General features: G+C 39.7%; 1 protein-coding gene across 1 annotated transcript; it reads right to left on the bottom strand.

Annotated features, from left to right (window-relative positions):
• Positions 1-6854: 6854 nt before the first annotated feature.
• On the bottom strand, positions 6855-11340 carry LOC113443563 (ferritin, higher subunit-like). The gene is made up of 4 exons (XM_026711881.2): positions 10953-11340; positions 9458-9604; positions 7728-7853; positions 6855-7172 (listed from the first exon to the last, which is right to left on the bottom strand). Exons 1-4 carry the CDS (start codon positions 11052-11054, stop codon positions 7008-7010), a joined length of 540 nt encoding a protein of 179 aa, XP_026567666.1. The 5' UTR covers positions 11055-11340; the 3' UTR covers positions 6855-7007.
• Between the last annotated feature and the right edge of the window lie 8930 nt (positions 11341-20270).

The raw sequence follows: 20270 nt of genomic DNA, 5'->3' as shown, positions 1-20270 counted from the left end.
TCAAAATCATTTCAAAGTTTTACATAAAATGCTGCATATAAAGGTGAGTGTTACCAAATTTACAAGGACCATTGTTTTTTTCTTCTTCTTTAGTTAATCTGTAACCAGGTAGAAGTAGTAGCTTTATTTCCAAGCCATCAGAAATAATAATAAAAAGAAAAGAAACTGAACTGGGAATATGATAGGTGCACACACTTGTGGTTTTTCTGGCTTTCTCTGAATTCCCAATCTAAAAGATATCACAAGCATTGAGATTTGGGGGAGGAATTGCTCACGCTGGAGGTGATTGATGAGGTAAGAAGACTTAATCCCTGCGCTGTTTGTCTCTTACACCTGGGTTTTTGTTTAGTTTTTAATTTCTAATTTGCATAGTTTTAATATTTTAACTACTTTTCTATTTATCTTTTTATAATTTGTAAGCCACCCAGAGTTCACATTATAGGCTAGGTGGGTGGCATAATGAATGAATGAATGAATGAATGAATCAATTAATTAATCAATCAAAGTTGAGACAGAATCTTCCATTCAAGTACTCATCAGGCTAAATCCTACTTAGCTTATATTGTAAGACCAAACAAGGTCACTCAGGTCTTGCTAACCATTATATTTTTAAAGTTTAAAAAGCCCTATACTATTTATATGATTTCTTCTCAGCAAAGCAATATAAAAACATTATTACAGGTAGTCTTGAACCTATGATCAAAATTGGGACCAGAATTTCCATTGCTAAGCTAAGCAATGCACTTATTAAGTGAGTCGTTCGATTTTGCATCCTTTTTTTGCCGTGTTTATAAAGTGAGTCACAGTTAAATAAATCCAGTTTTTCCCCCGATCGCTTGACTTTGCTTCTCAAAAACCAGCTGGAAATGTTGCAGTCACATAACCGCAGGGCACTCCAATTGCAAATACATCTATTGCCAAGCACCCAAAACTTGATCATGTGACTGCAAGGATGCTGCAATGGTCACAGCTGGTAAGAATCTGCCACGAGGTTTTTCAGTACCATTCCAACTTTGAATGGTTGCTAAACAAATAAACCAAGGACTACTTGTATTATACACATTTACCCTTTTTTCTCGCTATCTTTCATGTTGAAAATTAAAATGTAAATTCTTTGGAAGATTGATTTATATTAAGCAAAATGTTGTACTAGCCACAAAATTTGCATAATGGTATAATTCACAATTCACAAAAGTCCCCTTCTTCAGCGGAAAACGGCATCTTTTTCAAAGATGTCTTTGGAGTAGGAAAAACCCATAGAAAATTTCAGAGTGGCACATTAGGTTTTTAAAAAAGTTTCCAGATGTAAAGTATCCTGGAAATTGGATTTCTTTTTAGAATGTTTAACCTAGCCCAAAGGATAAGGCTGTTATCTGGCAATATCCAAAGGACTCTTTTTATATGATGTATTTATAATTAATGGAAATTTTGAGCTATGTCATCTATAATAAAAGAATACCTAGATAGTTAATATTCACCACATATATTGATTCTGCAATTATAATTATATGAGGACCAATAATTATCAAATCCAATCTTCTATGACTGTTCTGTTCTAGATGCACAATTATCTATAACACATTAGAAAGGTATTTGTGCAGTAAATTTACGACTATTATAACCATGCAAGTGGACTACAAGTGGATTACAGGTAGTCCTCAATTTATAATCAAAATTTCTGTTGCTAAGCAAGACGTGTGTTAAGTGAATTTTGTCCCATTTTAGAATCTTTCTTGCTACAGTTAAGTGAACCATTGCAGTTAAGTTAGTGACATAGTTGTTAAGTGAATCTGGCTTCCCCATTGATTTTGCTTGTCAAAAGGTCGCAGAAGGGAATCACATGACTCCTGGGCAGTGCAACCGACATAAACATGAGTCAGTTGCCAAGCATCTGAATTTTGATCAAATGACCACGGGGATGCTGCAATGGCCATAAGTGTGAAAAATGGTCATAACTCACTTTTTTCAGTGCTGCTGTAACTTTGAATGGTCATTAAATTAACTGTTATAAGTCGAGGACTACGTGTATTGATTTGTGCAATTACCTTTGAAAACATTCAAGGAATATACTGTCGAAATAATATTAAATTATTTATTAAATATTATATTAATATTAAATTCCATGAGATTCCTTGACAAAGCAAACTAAAAAAACAGTGGTTCTGAGTTCACATGTTCCTTTACAAGACAGATGGAAACATAAAAACTAGGTGAAGGAGAAGAGAAATGGGAGGGAAGGCTTTGTAATTAGTTTAGGCTACAATATAATACATGTATTGTTCCCCTGCTGATAACTCCAAGGTGATAAGCTTGATACGTTGTGCAAAGAGTAGTAATTCCAGGGTTTTTATCAGTGACACACCTCTTGTCATGCAAGAACTTGCTATCAATGGTAACCCAACTTGTCTAAAGGGCAATATTTATGGGGAGGCTTTTAACAGTGTGTTTTTGAGGACACAGTTGAATGAGTGTTTTGCTATATAGGAATAACTACCAATCATTTAACTTAACTATTTTGTTCCTTTAGATTCAGTGTTGTCTAGACCTGAAGGTTAGCTACATTTAAGGGTTTCAGGCCATTTTTTTCCATATCACATCTTACCTGTTTTCTTTTAATTGAAAGCGATGCACATTTTTTTTTGAGGATTCCAGTGGGGTGAAGACAAAATGTGTATTTTTGTTAGGTGGCTCCCTAGAATAAGTTCAGTGACCTTAAAAGCCCTGAAATGTATGAGCCTCTGTCCTGCATAGTGGACTGCATCTCTAGGCCCAGTGATCTGGGGGCAGACTAGAGGTGATATGATAGCCGTGTTCCAATATCTCAGGGGCTGCCACATCGAAAAGGGAGTCAATCTATTCTCCAGAGCACCTGAGGGCAGGGCAAGGAGCAATGGGTGGAAACTAATCAAGGAGAGAAGCAACTTAGAACTAAGGAGACATTTCCTGACAGTTAGAACAATTAATCACTGGAACAACCTGCCTCCAGAAGTTGTATTCTATTCTATTCTATTCTATTCTATTCTATTCTATTCTATTCTATTCTATTCTATTCTATTTTCTATTCCATTCTGTTCTATTTTATTCTATTCTATTTTCTATTCTATTCTATTCTATTTTCTATTCTATTCTATTCTATTCTCTATTCTATTCTATTCTATTCTATTCTATTCTATTCTATTCCATTCTATTCTATTCTATTCCATTCTATTCTATTTTATTCTATTCTCTATTCTATTCTATTCTATTCTATTCTATTCTATTCTATTCTATTCTATTTTCTATTCTATTCTATTCTATTCTATATTCTATTCTATTCTATTCTATTTTCTATTCTATTTTCTATTCTATTCTATTCTATTCTATTCTATTCTATTTTCTATTCCATTCTGTTCTATTTTATTCTATTCTATTCTATTCTATTCTATTCTATTCTATTCTATTCTATTCTATTCTATTCTATTCTATTCCATTCTATTTTATTCTATTTTATTCTATTCTCTATTCTATTCTATTATTCTATTCTATTCTATTTTCTATTCTATTCTATTCTATTCTATTCTATTCTATTCTATTCTATTCTAGTCTATTCTAGTCTAGTCTAGTCTAGTCTAGTCTAGTCTAGTCTAGTCTTCTACTACACTATATTGGAAAATCCACCAATTCCTCCTAGCCCTTCTCTGATTGCTCCTTTCCTGAAGAACAATGGTTTATGTAGGTATGTGTGCTTGTGGACATGCTCCCAAACATATCCTGAGGCCTATTCTGCACCAAATACGATCCAGTCACCAATGATGAACCCACAACTAACTGATCAGATTCTGCAGATGGGGTGGGTAAGATGAGCATATCCAGTTTTTCCACATGAGGCAGGGAATATTTTTGGCTAGTCTTGCTCTTTATGACTGAGAACCAGGTTTGGCATCAACTTCCACAATTTTTAGGCCAGCGTTTCTGAACTCTGGCAGCTTTAAAATATGTGGACTTCAACTCCCAGAATTCCCCAGCAGAAACTCTCCAGAAGCCCATGCATCTTAAAGTTGCTAAGGTTGAAAAACATTTGCTTTGGGAAGCTCCAAAGCTGAAGCGATCCATCCAGCAGAGGAATCCTTAACTTGCAACTGTTCTTTTAGTGACCATTTGAAGTTACAACGGCATTGGAAAAAAATGACTTATGACTGTTTTTCACACCTATGACCATTGCAGTATCTCCATGGTCACATGATTAAAATTCAGGTGCTTGGCATATTAATGATACTTGCAGCATCCCAGAAACTCCTATTGTGACCTTTTACAAGCAATGGGGGAAGCCAGATTCACTGTACAACTGTGTTACTAATTTTAACAACTGCAGTAATTCACTTAACAGGCAAGAAAGATCATAAAAAGGGTCAAAATCACTTGACAGCAGTCTCTCTTAGCAACAGAAATGTCTGACTCAATTGTGGTTGTAAGCTGAGGACTCCCTATAGCCATTGTCTTTTCTTCAGTCATTAATTACGTCTCCCAGAGGTGGAATTGTTTTTGGCTTACAGCCCTGCTGGCTAGTGAGGAGAGATGAATGTTAGGTTGAAAGTCATAAACTTGTCACTGACATAGCTGAGATTATTCAATAAAATGCCTTTTGTTAAGTTCATGCAATTTGTTGATTCTTCCATGCCTTCTGCTTGTTTCACATTTTTCCATGGGACATAATTTAAAACTTTTTTTAAAAAATTGATCTGATAATTCTAACTACATCATATTTCTCTTTATTCCCCTGAGCATAAGAAGCCTTTTAAAAATACCACGTATTATTTGAAATCCAGTTAGGTTAGCAGTCATTCTGCAACCAAGCCGTGTCATGAATGAGCGAGGAATGAGGGAGAAATGACTCCGAAGTGGCATTTGATTCAGCAAACAAGGTGTCAAAAGTTTCCTGAGTTCAGGAGTTAATTTTCTGGTTGTTTAGTTGCTAAATCATATCCAACTCTTTACAATCCACGGACCATCAAACTCCAGCGCACCACCCATCCTGTACTGTCTGCCAGAGTTTGCCCAAACTAACATCCACTGTATCAATGACACTATCTAACCATCTCATCCTCTGCTATCCCTTTCTCCTTTTGCCTTCAATTTTTCCCAACTGCAGGGTGAATAGGGAACCTTAAATAGTCAAAATGACCCATTTGTACATAAATGTACATAAGAAGGAAGTAACAATGATTTTCAGGAACTGAAACAGTGGCTTATGTACAGAAGTACACGTATGTATTAATAAATAAAACTAGCAGGACCACTCACCCATTTAAGTCTGAACATCTTACAGCAGGGGCCCCCAACCCCTGGTCTATGGACCGGCACTGGTCCATGGCACACCAGAAACAGGGCTGCGTAAACAAGCAAAGCCCCATCTGCGGGATGTAGGCAGCATGTGAAACCATTCCACTCCATGGAAAGGCCTCTGTGGTGTGGTGCCCTAAATGTTTTGGACCACTGTCTCACAGTGTGTATCTACGAAAGGGATCATATGAGGAGGAGGAAGAAACAATGGAGTATTCTGAAACTGATCGTGTTTTGGCTGGAAAATAAGAAGAGAAGTAACTCACAAGACTGGGCTTCATAACCACAGACATAGTCTAGCATGCTATCTATGATTGCAGCCGGCTCTATCTGGAACAGCAAAAGCAGAATATGAAAACCGTCCAGTATTCATTTTTGAACAGAAAGCCTAGATAGGCCTAATGAATGAGCAAGACATCTCACTTCCTCAAATGTTACCTATAGCTACTCCCTTTGTCTTCTGAAATGGTAGCATTTGAGGGCCCTCATAATAACCTCTGAAAATCCAGCATTAAATAATAAAATTGTCTCCCTTGCAACTTTTCTTCAGTCTGTGGTATTGTTACATTGCCTCTGTCTGTGCATGCGGCAACCAGCCTATTAACCTGTAGTATGTTCATTCTTCATTTTTTCTAGTTTAAGGCCTTGTATAATTGCAAAAGTTAATTGCTGGATAAATTACTTTTGCATTGTTTGAAGACATTTTTGATCCTACACTTACTGCCAATCAGCCTAAGTTCTAATAAAAGAAAATTGTCCTCCATACAGTATTTCACAATTTCCATCAGGGCTACGTTTATTTTTCCTTCTTAAATTACCAGAACAGACTTGTATCATACCACAAATCCTTGAAGTTTGCTTTCAGTTATAATAAAACCTTAGCATGCCCTAGTGATGCTGTTTGTTCTTTTTGTTATTGTTCAGTTATAATATTTCAGTAATTAAACTACAGTCAAGAGCATCATTAAAGCTCTATAGAGAATATAAAGAAGCCCTTTGTTCAGGCCTATTATTAAATCTATCCCATTAAGTTGAAGTCTAAACTTCAGTCCAGATGTACAGAAAATGGATGGGCAGTTTTCATAGCAAAAACACACAAGGTGTCCTAACACCTTCTATATTCTTTAATGGAATGGAATGGGAGGGGTCGAAGCAGAACAGCAAAATAGCTTGAGAAGTTTGATTATCTTCCCACCTCGTTCAAGTCACTTAATTTTTCTGCATATTGGGTCATATATGATCTAGCTTTATATCTGGGCAGTCTATATATCTACTTGTGATGGTATTGTCTGGAGCAGATGTCAAGCATTTGCTTTGCACAATGTGGGTTAAAAGTTGTCTTAATTTGCCAGTCGTGTTAAAAATTATTCAAGGAAAAGGGTTTGTGGCAAGAAACTTTGAATAGCATTAGGAATGCTACAGGCAGCATTCTTCCAGCTGATTTATATAAATTTGTTTTCCTTCTTTCTGGGGGTGACTGGCCCATAGTCACCCAGCTAGCTTTCCACGTACAAGTACACACACAGACACAAGTGTAAAACAGATGAACCCTTGTTTATTGGAAGCATGCCAACTCAGGGATGGCAGGTCGGAGCCCTCCTTGACTGGGGCACAGCAAAATTGATGGTGTGGGCTGGTTTTTGTGGGTTCATGGGAAGTGATTCCCAGGAATTGGGGAGAAGGTGAAATCAGCTGCTGCTGCTGCTCTCTCCTAGGGTGTGCTTGTCAAAGAGATATTCTCCAAGCCCTCCCTGGCTTGTACCCAAGCGCCGGAGATTGGTAATGTAGTCGCCCAGGACTTTGATAGCTTTGACTTGCTCATCGAGGTAATGAGATTCCAAGAAGTCACACAGCTGGAAAGAAATACAGACAATAGAGTTATACGCTGTTTGCAGTCTCAGTGTTTAGGGCAGGGTTTTCGAACCTTGGCAGCTTTAACACACGTGGATTTCAATTCCCAGAATTCTCCATGCTGGCTGGAGAATTCTGGAAGTTGAAGTCGACCCATTTTTAAGTTGTCACGGTTGGAAAACCCTACTCTAAGGTCAGCATCATTCTAACCATACATCCGTTCATTAACTTTGACCATTTATTCCTTAAAAAAAAAAAAGGTACACGATAGGGCTCAAATTGGACCGGTGCCAAGTCTCAGATTTACTGCTTTGAAGGCACCTTTCCAGATCACCATTAAATCACAGAATGGAGTTTTACTGCCAGTTTGCTCTCTTATCTCCACTGCCATCCCACAGCTACATTATAGCGGCTCTTCTGTTTTCCCCTTGCATGAAGTAAAAGAGCCTTTCAGCCAATTTTTTGTGTGTTCAAAGGAATCAGACTGGTGACATGAGCACCCAGTGGGGATTTGGTGGTGAGAATCCTGAGCATACCCCCCCAATCCTAAGACTCACATGTGGGTCTCCCTGGTCACTCGCCAAATGGTGCAGATCCAGAAGGGCCTGGTTGACACTCTTCTCCAACTGGAGTGCTGCTTCCATGGCATTGAGGATGCTCCCCCAAACATCCTTGTCAGGCTTCTGTGGAGGAAAAACACCTTGCTTAGCTCTTTTATAAAATGGCTGGATACATTTGATCCTACAACAACAACTTTGGCAAGGCTGGTGGGATGGGGGCTGGCAAAGGTCTGCTATTTACCTATTATGCTAGGCCAGAGTTAACACTGAGGTTGCATTGTTCATAAACAGCAATGCCCGGTTTGGTCTCGTCTAGTAGCTAAGGCACCAGGCTAGAAACAGGGAGGCTGTGAGTTCAAGTCCTGTTTAAATCCAAGAAAGCCATCTAGGTGACTTTGGGCTAGTAATTCTCTCTCAAGTCCACACACATCGCAAGCTTTTTGTGGTGGGGAAACTAGGTGGAGGTAGGTGTGCCGGCTATGCTCGCCAGCTTGAGTTATTTGTAAAAACAATAAAGGGAGGATACAAATAAATAATAATAAGCCAATCCCAACAATGGCTGAGTTTGCATGACTAGCCAAATACACCTTAATGCATGACGTGATCAGACTCAAATAGAATTGTCAGTTTATGGTCAAATGTGTTTATTAAATTTAGAAATCTATGTGACTGCCGGATGATTCTGGAAAGATTACAAAATTAAAAAAAGAAAAGAACTTGTGCAAACAGGCTTAACACACATTCCTTTACAAAAAAAAATCCCCAGGGGCTAAAACAAAAGCAAACTCCAGGCTTTTGAGGATCGGCAAAACCTTGGTAGGTTCCTTGCATTGTGGCCATCAGAAGTAGTTGCCTGAATAACCATAGTTAAGTTATTCAAGGATGATTGCATTATATGAATGCAGCCAGTATGGCTCAGTGTGATATATAGACCCAGACTTAAGGAGGCCTGCCAATCTTGCTATCCTTCCATCAAACTCAGCAGAGCCACACTAAATAAGGACCATAGGCTTAAACTAGCTGGCAAGAGCAAGCAAATCAGAAATGACACTAACTTCAGAAAGGGATATTTAATGGGGTAAATACAGGTAGTCCTCAACTGACAACAGTTCATTTAGTGACCATTTGAAGTAACAATGGCATTGGAAAAAGTGACTTGTGACAATTTTTCACACTTATGACCATTGCAGCATCCCCATCAAAATTCAGATGCTTGGCAACTCAACTGGTTGCAGGGTCCCTGGGTCATGGGATCCCTTCTTGCGATCTTCTGACAAGCAAAGTCAATGGGGAAGCCAGATTCACTTAACAACTGCGTTACTTAATTAACAACTGCAGTGGTTCACTTAACAACAGTGGCAAGAAAAGTTGTGAAATGTGGCAAAATTCATTTAGAACTGTCTCACTGAGCAACGGAAATGTTGGGCTCAATTGTGACTGTAAGTCAAGGACTAGCTGCAAGAGGTTTGAAAAATATAAGAGGAAACTCTCAGTCATACTTCTGGGGAGTTAATTAGGGGGGAATCTCTTTGAAGCCCTTTTCACTAATCTCTTAGCATCTGGACAGAGTTTTACCGTTTCTGGGACATTCTTCCAAGCCTAAACTTGCCCCAGTGTCCCTCTGCCTCCCCCACACATAATGTACATCTGAAGGGCACCCAGACTGAAAAATACTATTTTCTCAATATCTCTTAGAGAAGCAGAAGTTTGGGCCACACTTATTATACCTTGATATCTTGTAGGAGGACCCGGCCACCACGCTGGCTCTGAAACTTCAGCAACTTGTCAGCGTGCTCCCGCTCCTCATGCGACTGAGACCGAAAGAAGCTGGAAACGTTCGCAAGAGCAACATCGTCCCGGTCAAAGTATGAAGCCTGCAGAAAGAAACAGAAATCTGTCTTTGTGCTCCTGTAGGCATATCTTTATATTTCTGGTGTAGATCCATTCAGCGGCTCCTTGGACAAATGAAAAAAAGACAGCAGGAGCGGAATAAGAAGAGTAGAAGCAACAGGGTTAATCTACAGTCTATTTTTCAAACTTGGTAATGTTAAGATGAATGGACTTCAACTTTTAGAATTCCCCAGTCAGCATGGAGATGGGTCTAAACTAAGAAACTGATGTTCTTCAAAAGTTGACATACCTGAAGAACATTTCTCAAACTTAAATGAAACAAAGGAATAAAGATCTTAACATTTTATAATTATAATAACTGTCATGTTGAACCACTAGATTCCCTCAGAACGCTGGGGGTTCCAGGAAGCATAGTTTGTGTGCCATGGGTCTAGATCAGCATTTCTCAACCTTTTAGATATGCTGGACTTCAGCTCCCAGTTCCTCATCCTCCAGATCTTAAAAGTTGCTGAAAGACTGGTCTATAACCATGGCGATTTTAAGATGTGTGGACTTCGCTTCTGGCTGGAGAATTCTGAGAGTTGAAGTCCACACATCTTAAAATTGGCAAGGTTGAGAGAGACACTGCCTGGACTGAAACTATGCCAGGTAAATGCATCATCATCAGAGAAGCTAATTCCTACCGTTTAAAATAGAGGTATACACGTAAGACTTCCCCTCACTTTCCAGAGCGCCCGCGAGTCTAAAATGCACGTGCGTGTGCAAAGTCAGCGACTAGCTTAGCCCCTGTGTTGTTTACCTCTTCCCCGAATCCAGACACTCTGAGCCCTCCTGGTAGCCACCATTTCTTTTCCTAGAGAACAATTCTATAATAATTTCCCTGGAGAACAAGTTGCTCAAACGAAAAAAAGGCGCCTTAGGTTACTTAGGCAAGAAAGCGGATTACTCCGCTAGCCGCCCGCGGTGGAGCAACGACTACGCCTCTCTTTATCAGCCTCGCACAGATGGAGAAGGGGATAAACTCCCATCACTCTAAGAAACCCTGGGGATGGCGGGGTGTCGAGGCAGGCTGACCTAGATCCCCCTTTACTTTTATAACTAAGCGCCGAACATACCTAATTATTTAGTATAGGGTTTCCTGCTCGATCAGAGGGTTGGACTAGAAGACCTCAAAGATCCCTTCCAACTTTGTTGTTCTGTTCTCTTCTAATGCACTTCTCCGTCCTCCTAGTTTCCCACAACCACCACCCTGTGAGGTAGGTCAAATTAGAAAGGGACTGACTCAAAGTCTCCCAGATGACTTTGCGGGACTAGAACTCAGGGCTCTACCCATTAGACCAAACTGCCCTGTGTCTCCTGCCCTTTACTCACCATGGAGAGGTAGACGTAGCTGGCATACAGCTCCATGTTGACCATGCGGTTGATGGCAGCTTCGCAGTCGCGGTGGTAGTTCTGGCGGATCTGGGAGTCCATTTCTGCGGTGGGCTGGAAGAGGCGTCCGGCCCAAGGAGATCCTGCTGGAAGTGGAGAATCGGCAAGCAGCGAGTCGCTCCCTCGTCTGTTTTCAACTCAAAGGAGGAGGAAAGAGGCGATCCAAGGCAGGGTAAAAAAAGAATGGAAAAGGCGGTGGAACCGGTTCCGTTCAAGCACTGTTGAAGCAGGAACCAAGCTCTGCGGGACAAAGGGATTCGCGCCCCTTTTATAAAGCGGCTGGGCGATCCAGAAGGACGTGCGCAGCCGATGACGACCACTCGATCTCGCCAGCTCAGGCCGGAGGTTTGCTAAAGGCGGAGCCTGGGAGGAGAAAGCCCCGGAGTCCTAGCGCCCGTCCTTCTCGATTCACGTGACGCAGCCTGCAGACGGTCTCCTTCCCGCCGGCTAGGTGGGGAGGTATACGGTTTAACGTCGTTCCTCCTTCTTAACTCTCTATGATAGCAGTATTCCAGGATTTGAGGGGCTGCCACGAAATAGGGGGCGTGCATAAGCGCACCAACCTGCCTACCGTCCCTGTCCTATTGTTTTGGGTTTTTTTTTTCTTATATGTATCCATTTCGTGTATTCATAACTATGTTTATACTTATACCTTTTATCTTATCATGGCTTGCCAAAATAAATAAATAAAATACAGGCGGTCAACCTATTTTCCAAAGCATTTGAAGGAAGACAAGAAACAATGGATGGAAGCTAATCAAGGAGAGAAGCAATCTAGAACTAAGAAGAAACTTAGGCACAGTGAGAACAATTAACTAGCCGACAGAAATTGTGGGCGCTTCATCCCTGGAGGTTTTTAAGGAAAGATCTGAAATGGTCTATGGTCTCCTGCTTGAGCAGGGGGTTGGACTAGAAGACCTCGAAGGTCCCTTCCAGCTCTATTCTGATTAGATTGCACCTGGGAGCCTACTTATCTGGGTAGAATAGCTGTGTGCACGAAGCAAACGAAAACAACTGTTAAGGCACCTTGAGGACTAGGCACTTTCTTGCCATTAGACAAAGAAATTGAGAAACAAAATCCTTATTGTTGCCATTATATAGTAAGCGAATAACTTCAACCAGTTGGATTTGTTTGCTTGCTTGCTAGACTTCCGTGGCCACCTGTTTCATACATAGCATAATTCTAGGCTGCTCGCAACAATCCATAAAAACAATGATTAAAAAAGAGAAATAATGCAGGCACCATACCAAAGAGCCTCCCAGTTCAAGGCTCATGCTAATCCATTGTTTGAGGCGAGAGCCGTGTCTTCATGGAGGCAAAACAGATACAGATCCCTCTGCTCTCAGATGGGAGGCTGTTCTGAAAGTTGGGAAGACACCAAGGTCCCATCAGGGGACATACAAGGGAGTTGACCTTTTAACCTACTGTACTGTCTTGCACTCTCCACCTGAAGAAGACTGTGCGAAGACTGTACGAAGACTGTACACCATTGCAAAATGGCTTTGTTTTGCCAACACAATGAGTTGTGATCTCTATCTGCTGTGGCTTCAGACCAGCTTCCTGCCATTGCTTGACCCTCTCCAAGAAACAAGATCAGGATTCGAGTTATGTGATGGGATCAACCTTGGTGGATCCCTTTTTGAAAGACACCAACTTGGTGTTTTTTCAAAAAGGTCGCGGAAGTATATGAAAAACATAAACCAGGGTTGGAATTTTGCTTTCTGAATATATTCCCAAATGATTTCTCTGTGTTTCTTGTTAGAGGCCAGAGAAGGTCTTGGTTGGCAACCTTTCAAACATTGTTAAGCAGGTCTTTCACAATCAATCAATCAGAATAGAGCTGTAAGGGACCTTGGAGGTCTTCTAGTCCAACCCCTTACTCAAGCTGGAGACCCTGTACCCTTTCAAGAAAGAAAGAGATCAATTCACAAAAGATGTTTGGTGCTGTGCTATTTCTCCTGTGTTAGAAATAAAATATCTACATTTACATGTGTTGTGGTGCAACACTGAAGGGATTTTCAAAAAAGTTTTCATTTTTTATCCAGAAACATTCAAAGTGGTGTCTTCCATCTGTAGTCTAAGGGGTAACCGTTTATTTCCAGATTTACTATTTCTAAAGTGAGCCCTTCCAGATTGCTGGAGCTACAACTTCCATCCTAAACCAACAAAGAATTTACCATCCCACTCACCTGTAGGGCACCAATTTAGGCAACAATATGTATTAATCTAGGAATCCTGTCTTGAAAAGAAACAAATACACAAGCTTGATTTTAGCTAATTGCAATGTGTAAACCAAGCCACAATGTCTTCTGCTTTTCAGGCTTATCTGTTTTATTAATACAAGTAATTAATACTTATAACCACAATTGAGCCGAACATTTATGTTACTGTGAGACATTGAGTTTTGCCTCATTTTATGACCTTTCTTGCCACAGTTAAATGAATGACTGCAGTTGTTAAGTTAGTAGCACCATTAACTTAATCTAGTTTCCCTATTGACTTTGCTTGTCAGAAGGTCGCAAAAAATGATCACATGATCCAGGGATTAAGTAAGAGTCATTTGCCAAGCCGCTGAATTTTGATTACATGACCATGGAGATGTCGCAACAGCCATGTGAAAAATGGTCTTAATGCCCTTTTTTCATTGCCATTGTAGCTTTGAACAGTCACTAAATCAACTATGTAATTTATATGTTTCCACCAGCATAATATTGAAAGAATAGTGTGGCCATATCAGGATGTTAAGGCAATGTTAAGCCTTTTTTCAGGAAAAAAACCCATCAACTTAACACTCTTCTGAAAGAGTGAAGTTTAGGAACGGAGAAGGAATAATGGATCATTAGGGAAGAAGTTTCAGAAAAGATTGCTCATTTCTGAGAAAATAGAAAGCATGAGAAGCAACTGCAATATAAAACTCTCTTTATTTTGCTTGGTGAAAGACAGAAAGAAACGTTCAAGATTTTGCTACAAAAAAGAGGTTTCTCTAACATGTCCATTTATTAATCTTAAAGGGCCTGGCTCTCACCCCAAATACAGCCACGTTGATTTGCTACATGTTCAGCAAAGCTGGCTGGGGAATTGTGGGAGTTGAAGTCCGCCAGGCTTAAAATTGCCAAGGTTGGAGATCCCTGTGTTAATCTATATTAAATAATACACGCTGCTGTTTAAAGAAAGAGGCCCTGGATATTCTCTCCTTGAGTGCAAAAGGCCTGAGCTACAACTTCAAAATAATACACGTGCTGTGGACATCTTTGTATAAAAGAAGCATTTCAGTCTGTGCATTGCAATGTCCATTAATGGCACTATTCACATGGTGAGGAATTTGTTGGTCCCTACAATTTGTTTGTCCTGCCAGAGGTTTGAAAGGACCTCTGAGCAAACATAGAAAGAAACTGTAACAGCTGTCTGCAGGATGTTTTCAAAAAAGTCAGTGTTTTTTTAATGAGTGAGGCCATCATAGTTAGCTACTTAACTAATTTAACCACATCCTGCAGACATTCTCAGAAGAGACTGATAGATCGAACACAAAAAAGAAGTCCCAGCTTCTTAGCAGACAACCTACTTGTAAAGTTGGAGAGTTGCTATCTGCAAGTGTGTTTACAGATACTCCTCGACTTACAACCATTCGTTTAGCAACTTTAGCAAAGTTACGACATTGAAATAAGTGACTTTTAACAAATACAGGTTTAAAACAGTTTTTATCAATGGGTGGTCAGACTTGTAAATACAACAACCACTCCATGCATACATGGAAATATATGACTGGTTTCTCCCTAATTACTTGTATAAGAACCATTTTCTATATTCTATATTATTAGTATTTTTGTTATGGATAGCATCAGCAGGAGCAAAATCAATTTTGTTGTATATATGTACAATAATAAAGATTGTTGTTATTATTGTTGTTGTTATTATTATTTTCACACAACCATCATAGCATCCTCACAGCGTGTATTTACAATGGTTGCAGTGTCTTGGGATCACATGATCGCCATTTGCAATCTTCCCTGTTGGTTTCCAACAAGCAGTCAATGGGGGAACCCAAATTTGTTCTTAATCTTAAAGGGCCTGGTCCCCACCTCACATACAGCGTGATTGATTTGCATGATTCACTTAACAGCTTTGACAAAAGAGATAAAATTAGGTGCAAGTCACTGCCTTGCTCAGCAATGGAAATTCCCATCTCAACTGTGCTTGTAAGTTGAGGACTTCCTTTATTTAAAACCATCTGCAACGTCTGTATCTCGCTTATTTTGGCTACGTCATGTGGAGGAATTGACCCAAGAAAGCAATTATTCTTTGAGGAGTTAGGAGTAAAAGGAAGCCAGGTTGCCAAAGAATACAGTGGATGGACAGCAAGTATTTACAATCAAATGATGACCAGCCAGAGTGTAAAAACACTCAAAGTAGTGCAAGATCAGAAGACTTGGCGATACAGTTGAATGAATAATATCATCACCGTTATCAATCATTATCACCATCATCATGTAAAATCATAATATGTTTTGTAGTGTTCCTGGTTTAGATCCAGTCACTGGGGTTTGTGGCTTAGTATATTACACAACTTCAGGTAACTGTGATTTTTTTCAAATAACTATAGTATGTTATTTAAGATTAGCCACCATCAGCAATATTAAGTAGTTGGATAGCCTTGCCATGAAATTTTTTCTTTATTCTATTTTAGGACAAGTCCCAGCACTTTGTAACTAACGTCCATCCAGGCCCAACTTCTCATTTGCCCTCCTTTTCCTGTTGACCACGCCTCAAATAAATTTTCTGTCTTTTTAAATCCCAATAGAATCCATGTTGATTTTGATGGCAAAAAATAACTTGTTGCAATGTTTCTTAAGGTCAATATCATTAAGAGATGGGGACTTCAACTCGCAGGGTTCCCCAGCTAGCATGAGCCTCTTGCTAAACATAGAGAAACATTGGATTAGAAAAAGGTCAACAACTGCATTTATTTTTGTGTTTTGCTTAAAAAGAGAGAAAAATCAACTTGCGACTTATGGATTTGAAGATTAGAAAGGGCAGCTGGTAGAAAGAAGAAAATTATGATGTAACGTTAGAGAGAGAGGAGGCAAAACGTAAATGTATTTATAACTGCCGAAGAAGATCAGGAGCCACTTTTAAAAAAATTTCTGTTTTCTTTTTTCATTACTTACTATCTTTTTATTATTATTATCTTTCCTTACAGTTCTACTCTGAATCCATGTTGTTTTTCTGATAGGCTTTGCATGGGTGCTGGACATGAAGCTGTGGAGTTTCATCACCATGAGTCAGCATCAACCAGAGCTGTAAAATGGAGGAGGGGGGAGAGCTAAGAAGATTTACGTGCGAAACTCTCTGTCCTCCCATTCAACCAGGAAACTTGTTCGGACTAGATTAACTGGCGTCAACACATTCGAGGCACCCAGCTCCGTGTTCAATTAGTGCCTCTCCCTAAGATCCTGTGCCAGCTTGCTCTCCATCAATAGCCAACCTTCACTGAATTTCCAGAGCTTGGGAAATTACAGGAGACTGGAGGAGGAGTCCTCACACCAGCATGGGACAACTCGCTACAGTTAATGCACCAGGCCAATTCGCTGAGGCCAACTCACCCCAGCCAACTCACCATGGCGCGACTCGCCGTGGACAATTCAACAATTCAGTTTAATTATTTGAAATATTTTATTTTTTGTCATTCACATTTCATTTTGTCGCTCCTTTCTCATCCTTTCTTTAATGATTCTATTCGACTATTTCTTCAATGTAAGCGTAACTCTTGTCCTGTGGAAAATTGTGACGCAGTGAGTTGGCAATGGCAAGTTGGCTGCAGCGAGTTGGCCACAACTACTTGACAAACATTGATCCATGAGGGAATGTAGTTTCTTCTCCTCCTCACACCCTCTGCACACGTGTACATATTAACCCTTTCTGTTTATAAATTGATCCGTCAGCAAAGGGTACAACTTGGGCCCAAGGCGTAGAAGTTATTAATTGCTAATTAAAAGCCACTAATAACCCTGCAGGTTGCTGAATTGGAGTTTTTCACTCTCGTGGTTAGGCCTCTATGGCCTTAATTAGACTTCTTAACCGATGACATCGTTTTGAGTTGCAACCCGTTATCTCCCCACCCTTTTGGTTTAATCTCCAAGGACCGGCTATTTTGCTGAGGGTGGCAAAGGAAAAAAACTCTGCTGACGGCAGGTCAGCTTTGGTGGTTTGCAAATGGCATATTCAGCCAATAGATTTGCTGAGCCATTCGGTGGCACTGAAGAGAGATATGAGGCCTTTCTGAGGCCTCTTTCTCTCTCTTTACATGTCCTGAAGAAGATCCCAGAAGTCTATCTGTTGGGGAGAAGGCAGCTTCTTCAGAGAATAAAGGCAGTTTTCCCTTTTCCTTAAACCAGTTCTTAAAGGAGACAAATTGTGTTTATGGAATATCCTGAAACAAAAATCAGCAAGCCACATTTTAGCTTAATGCTTTGTGAGGGCTTAAATGCCATGTGTTCATGATTCAGAGCATTAGTCTCAATAAACCCTGTGTAAATTGATCAGGTGTTGTAAGCAGGATGTTTAAACTCAGCCAAAGGAGACCAATTAACAACTTGGACCTTGTGTTTTAGTTGCCATTTGGTGAAAGGTGAACATTTACTCTAAGGATTTTTGTTCATATTCGGTAGCTGACTGCAGAACTTTTCATCTTACTGAAGTCATAGAAATTGTGCCAGACATGCCTTTCTTACACATCTCTTCAGTATTTTTGTTTTTGATACTCATCCTGTCTTTCTACTCAAGAAGGCTAACAAAGTAATGGCTGGGCTCAATCTGCCTATTTCCAAATCAAAGGGGTTTGCCTCAAAAGTTTGTTTCCTGGCCTCCAAGGAATTGATATCCTGTCATATCCAAGCAGAAGTGCTGAACAGCTCAAAATGTTGATATAATGGATGATTTCTGTAATGCTGCCTACATTTTTATCCTCCTAAGACCAGGATTGCCTCATTCATGCAGAGAAAAGATAGTGACTAAGAAAACAGTGAGCCGTAAGTTGGCTAAGTAGTTGTGGAAATAGCATCACTGTATGTTCTCCCAAGTAAGATCCACTTTAATTCCAATTGTGCCATTGTTCATGCCCAGAAATCTGATGTCTCTTCCAATTGAAGGCCAGTATGCAGAATCTCTTAGAAGCTATTCAGAAAGATGACATGAAGAAAATAGGGAAGAGCATAAGCCATAATTTAATTGTGGCAGGATATGGAACAATGGTCAGAGCTAGTTTACCAGCCAGGTAAACCAAATGAGAGTGGAAGGCTGGGTCTTTGCCCACATTCTCTTCATTAAAACCATCTGTCTTGACACATCTTCTTGTCGTTGAGGTTCAAGGAATCAAGAATTAGATGTGAGGTTTGAAGTCTTCAGGTTTTCTATCCAATACAGGGTGGGAGATATCTGGCCTGTGAAATTAATCTGATTGGCCTCGTTGGAGCAAGGTGTCTTCCCAACAAGTCTTAAGAAGCGTAGTGAAGAGAGATGGGAGGAGCTTGCGCCGTGGCGATACGGTCTGCAATCGAGCTCCTCGATTGCAGCCGATATCTCCGCCACTGGCCGGTCCACGGACCTACGCTGTCCCGTAGGGGACAGCCATCGTGAAGAGCATATCCTGAGGATTCCGGGGATACCGCAAAATCCCTGGAGAGCCCGGGTGAAGCTCTTCTTGCCAGCGGCGGAGAGGCAGCCCCTATGCTGCTGAGGCCGGGCGACTCCAGGCGGAAAGAGTTTGAGAAAGAGTTTGTCGGTTGGGTGAGAACTTCTTTTTTTTATTTAATTTTTGAATTTGGAAAGTTTACTCTAATTATCTGAAGAAACCTGTGTGATTTTTGTTTTGTTTTTTGACAAAATTGATTTAGCGGCGTTTTTTAGGGAAACGTCAAAGAGAGAATCCATTTTTTTTTTTCTTTGCTTCCGGACTCTATTGTTACTTATTGGATAACTGGACTGTTTTCTTTTTTCTATATATTCATATGTTTTATTCTTCTTCTGGACTTTTTATTTTTTTTTTTCTGGGCTAGAGGCTTCTCTTGATTTTGTTTGATTTTTGGTTTTTGTTTTGTGTATTGCAAGCCGGCTTTCCCTTAAGAGAGGAGGGGAAAGTGAGAATTATGATACTTTGTAACACTGCCACCTAGAGGCTCGGAAATATTTAAAAAAAAAGAAAAATAGACTCTTCTTCTCAAGGACATCCCCTGATAAGATAGAGGAAAGCACTTTGTGGAATATTATTACAGGTGTCTTTCTGGATATACATGGCTCAGCTTTGAAGCTTGTGGGAAAGAGAAGGGAGTTATAATTAGAGCCTTGGATAATTAAATAGAGTGCAGTGTTGTTGTTTTTTTGAGTTCTGCCAACCCCTTCACTAACATCAAGGTCCTGACTTTTTAAGCTTGATTTATTTGCAAAGGAAGCCTCTGAATTTCTTTTTTTCTACTTATATTTTATTTTGATTTAACTGATTTTATTTTTTCTTTTGCCTATTTGGATCCTGTTTTCTCTTTTTTCCTTTTTTTTTTTTTAATGTACATTAGATTATTTTGAGGATGCAAATAAGCCAGGTAGATGGCTAGCATACAAATTGAGAAAGGAGAAAGAGTCGAGGAAAATACCGCAGTTAATAGACGACCAAGGTAAAATTTGTTATGGCAGCAAAGAAAAAAAAAGAGATTATTTATGATTTTTATAAGCATTTGTATAAGAAAGAAGACATTGATGAGGAGAAAGTTAAACAATACCTACAGAATGCAAATCTACCTAAGATACCTAAAGAGATTGAAGAAATGCTAGAAAGTAATATAACAATGATGGAGTTAAGTCAAGCACTTAAGAAACAAAATAATGGAAAGGCACCAGGTCCAGACGGGTTTCCTGTAGAATTTTATAAAATCTTTCAAGAATCACTGTGTATTCCACTGTTAGAAGTTATGAATGAAGTTATGTTAAAAAGATGATACCTAAAACATGGTCAGAGGCTTATATTACACTTATTCCAAAAGAGGAGGCGGACCTACTGCAAATCAAGAATTATAGACCGATTTCTTTACTAAATGCAGATTATAAAATTTTTGCTTCAATATTAGCAGAAAGACTTAAAAAGTACTTGAATAACTTTATCCACCCAGACCAAAATGGGTTTTTGCCAAAGCGACAAATCAGAGACAATATGAGAGTAATTCTGGACACCCTGGAATACTATGAGGCACATCCTGAAAAGCAAATGGCTT

Source organism: Pseudonaja textilis, chromosome Z (genome assembly GCF_049901715.1).
Source record: "Pseudonaja textilis isolate UNSWEBS1 chromosome Z, rPseTex1.2, whole genome shotgun sequence".
Classification (NCBI taxonomy): domain Eukaryota; kingdom Metazoa; phylum Chordata; class Lepidosauria; order Squamata; family Elapidae; genus Pseudonaja; species Pseudonaja textilis.
This window is presented reverse-complemented; position numbering and strand designations above follow the sequence as displayed.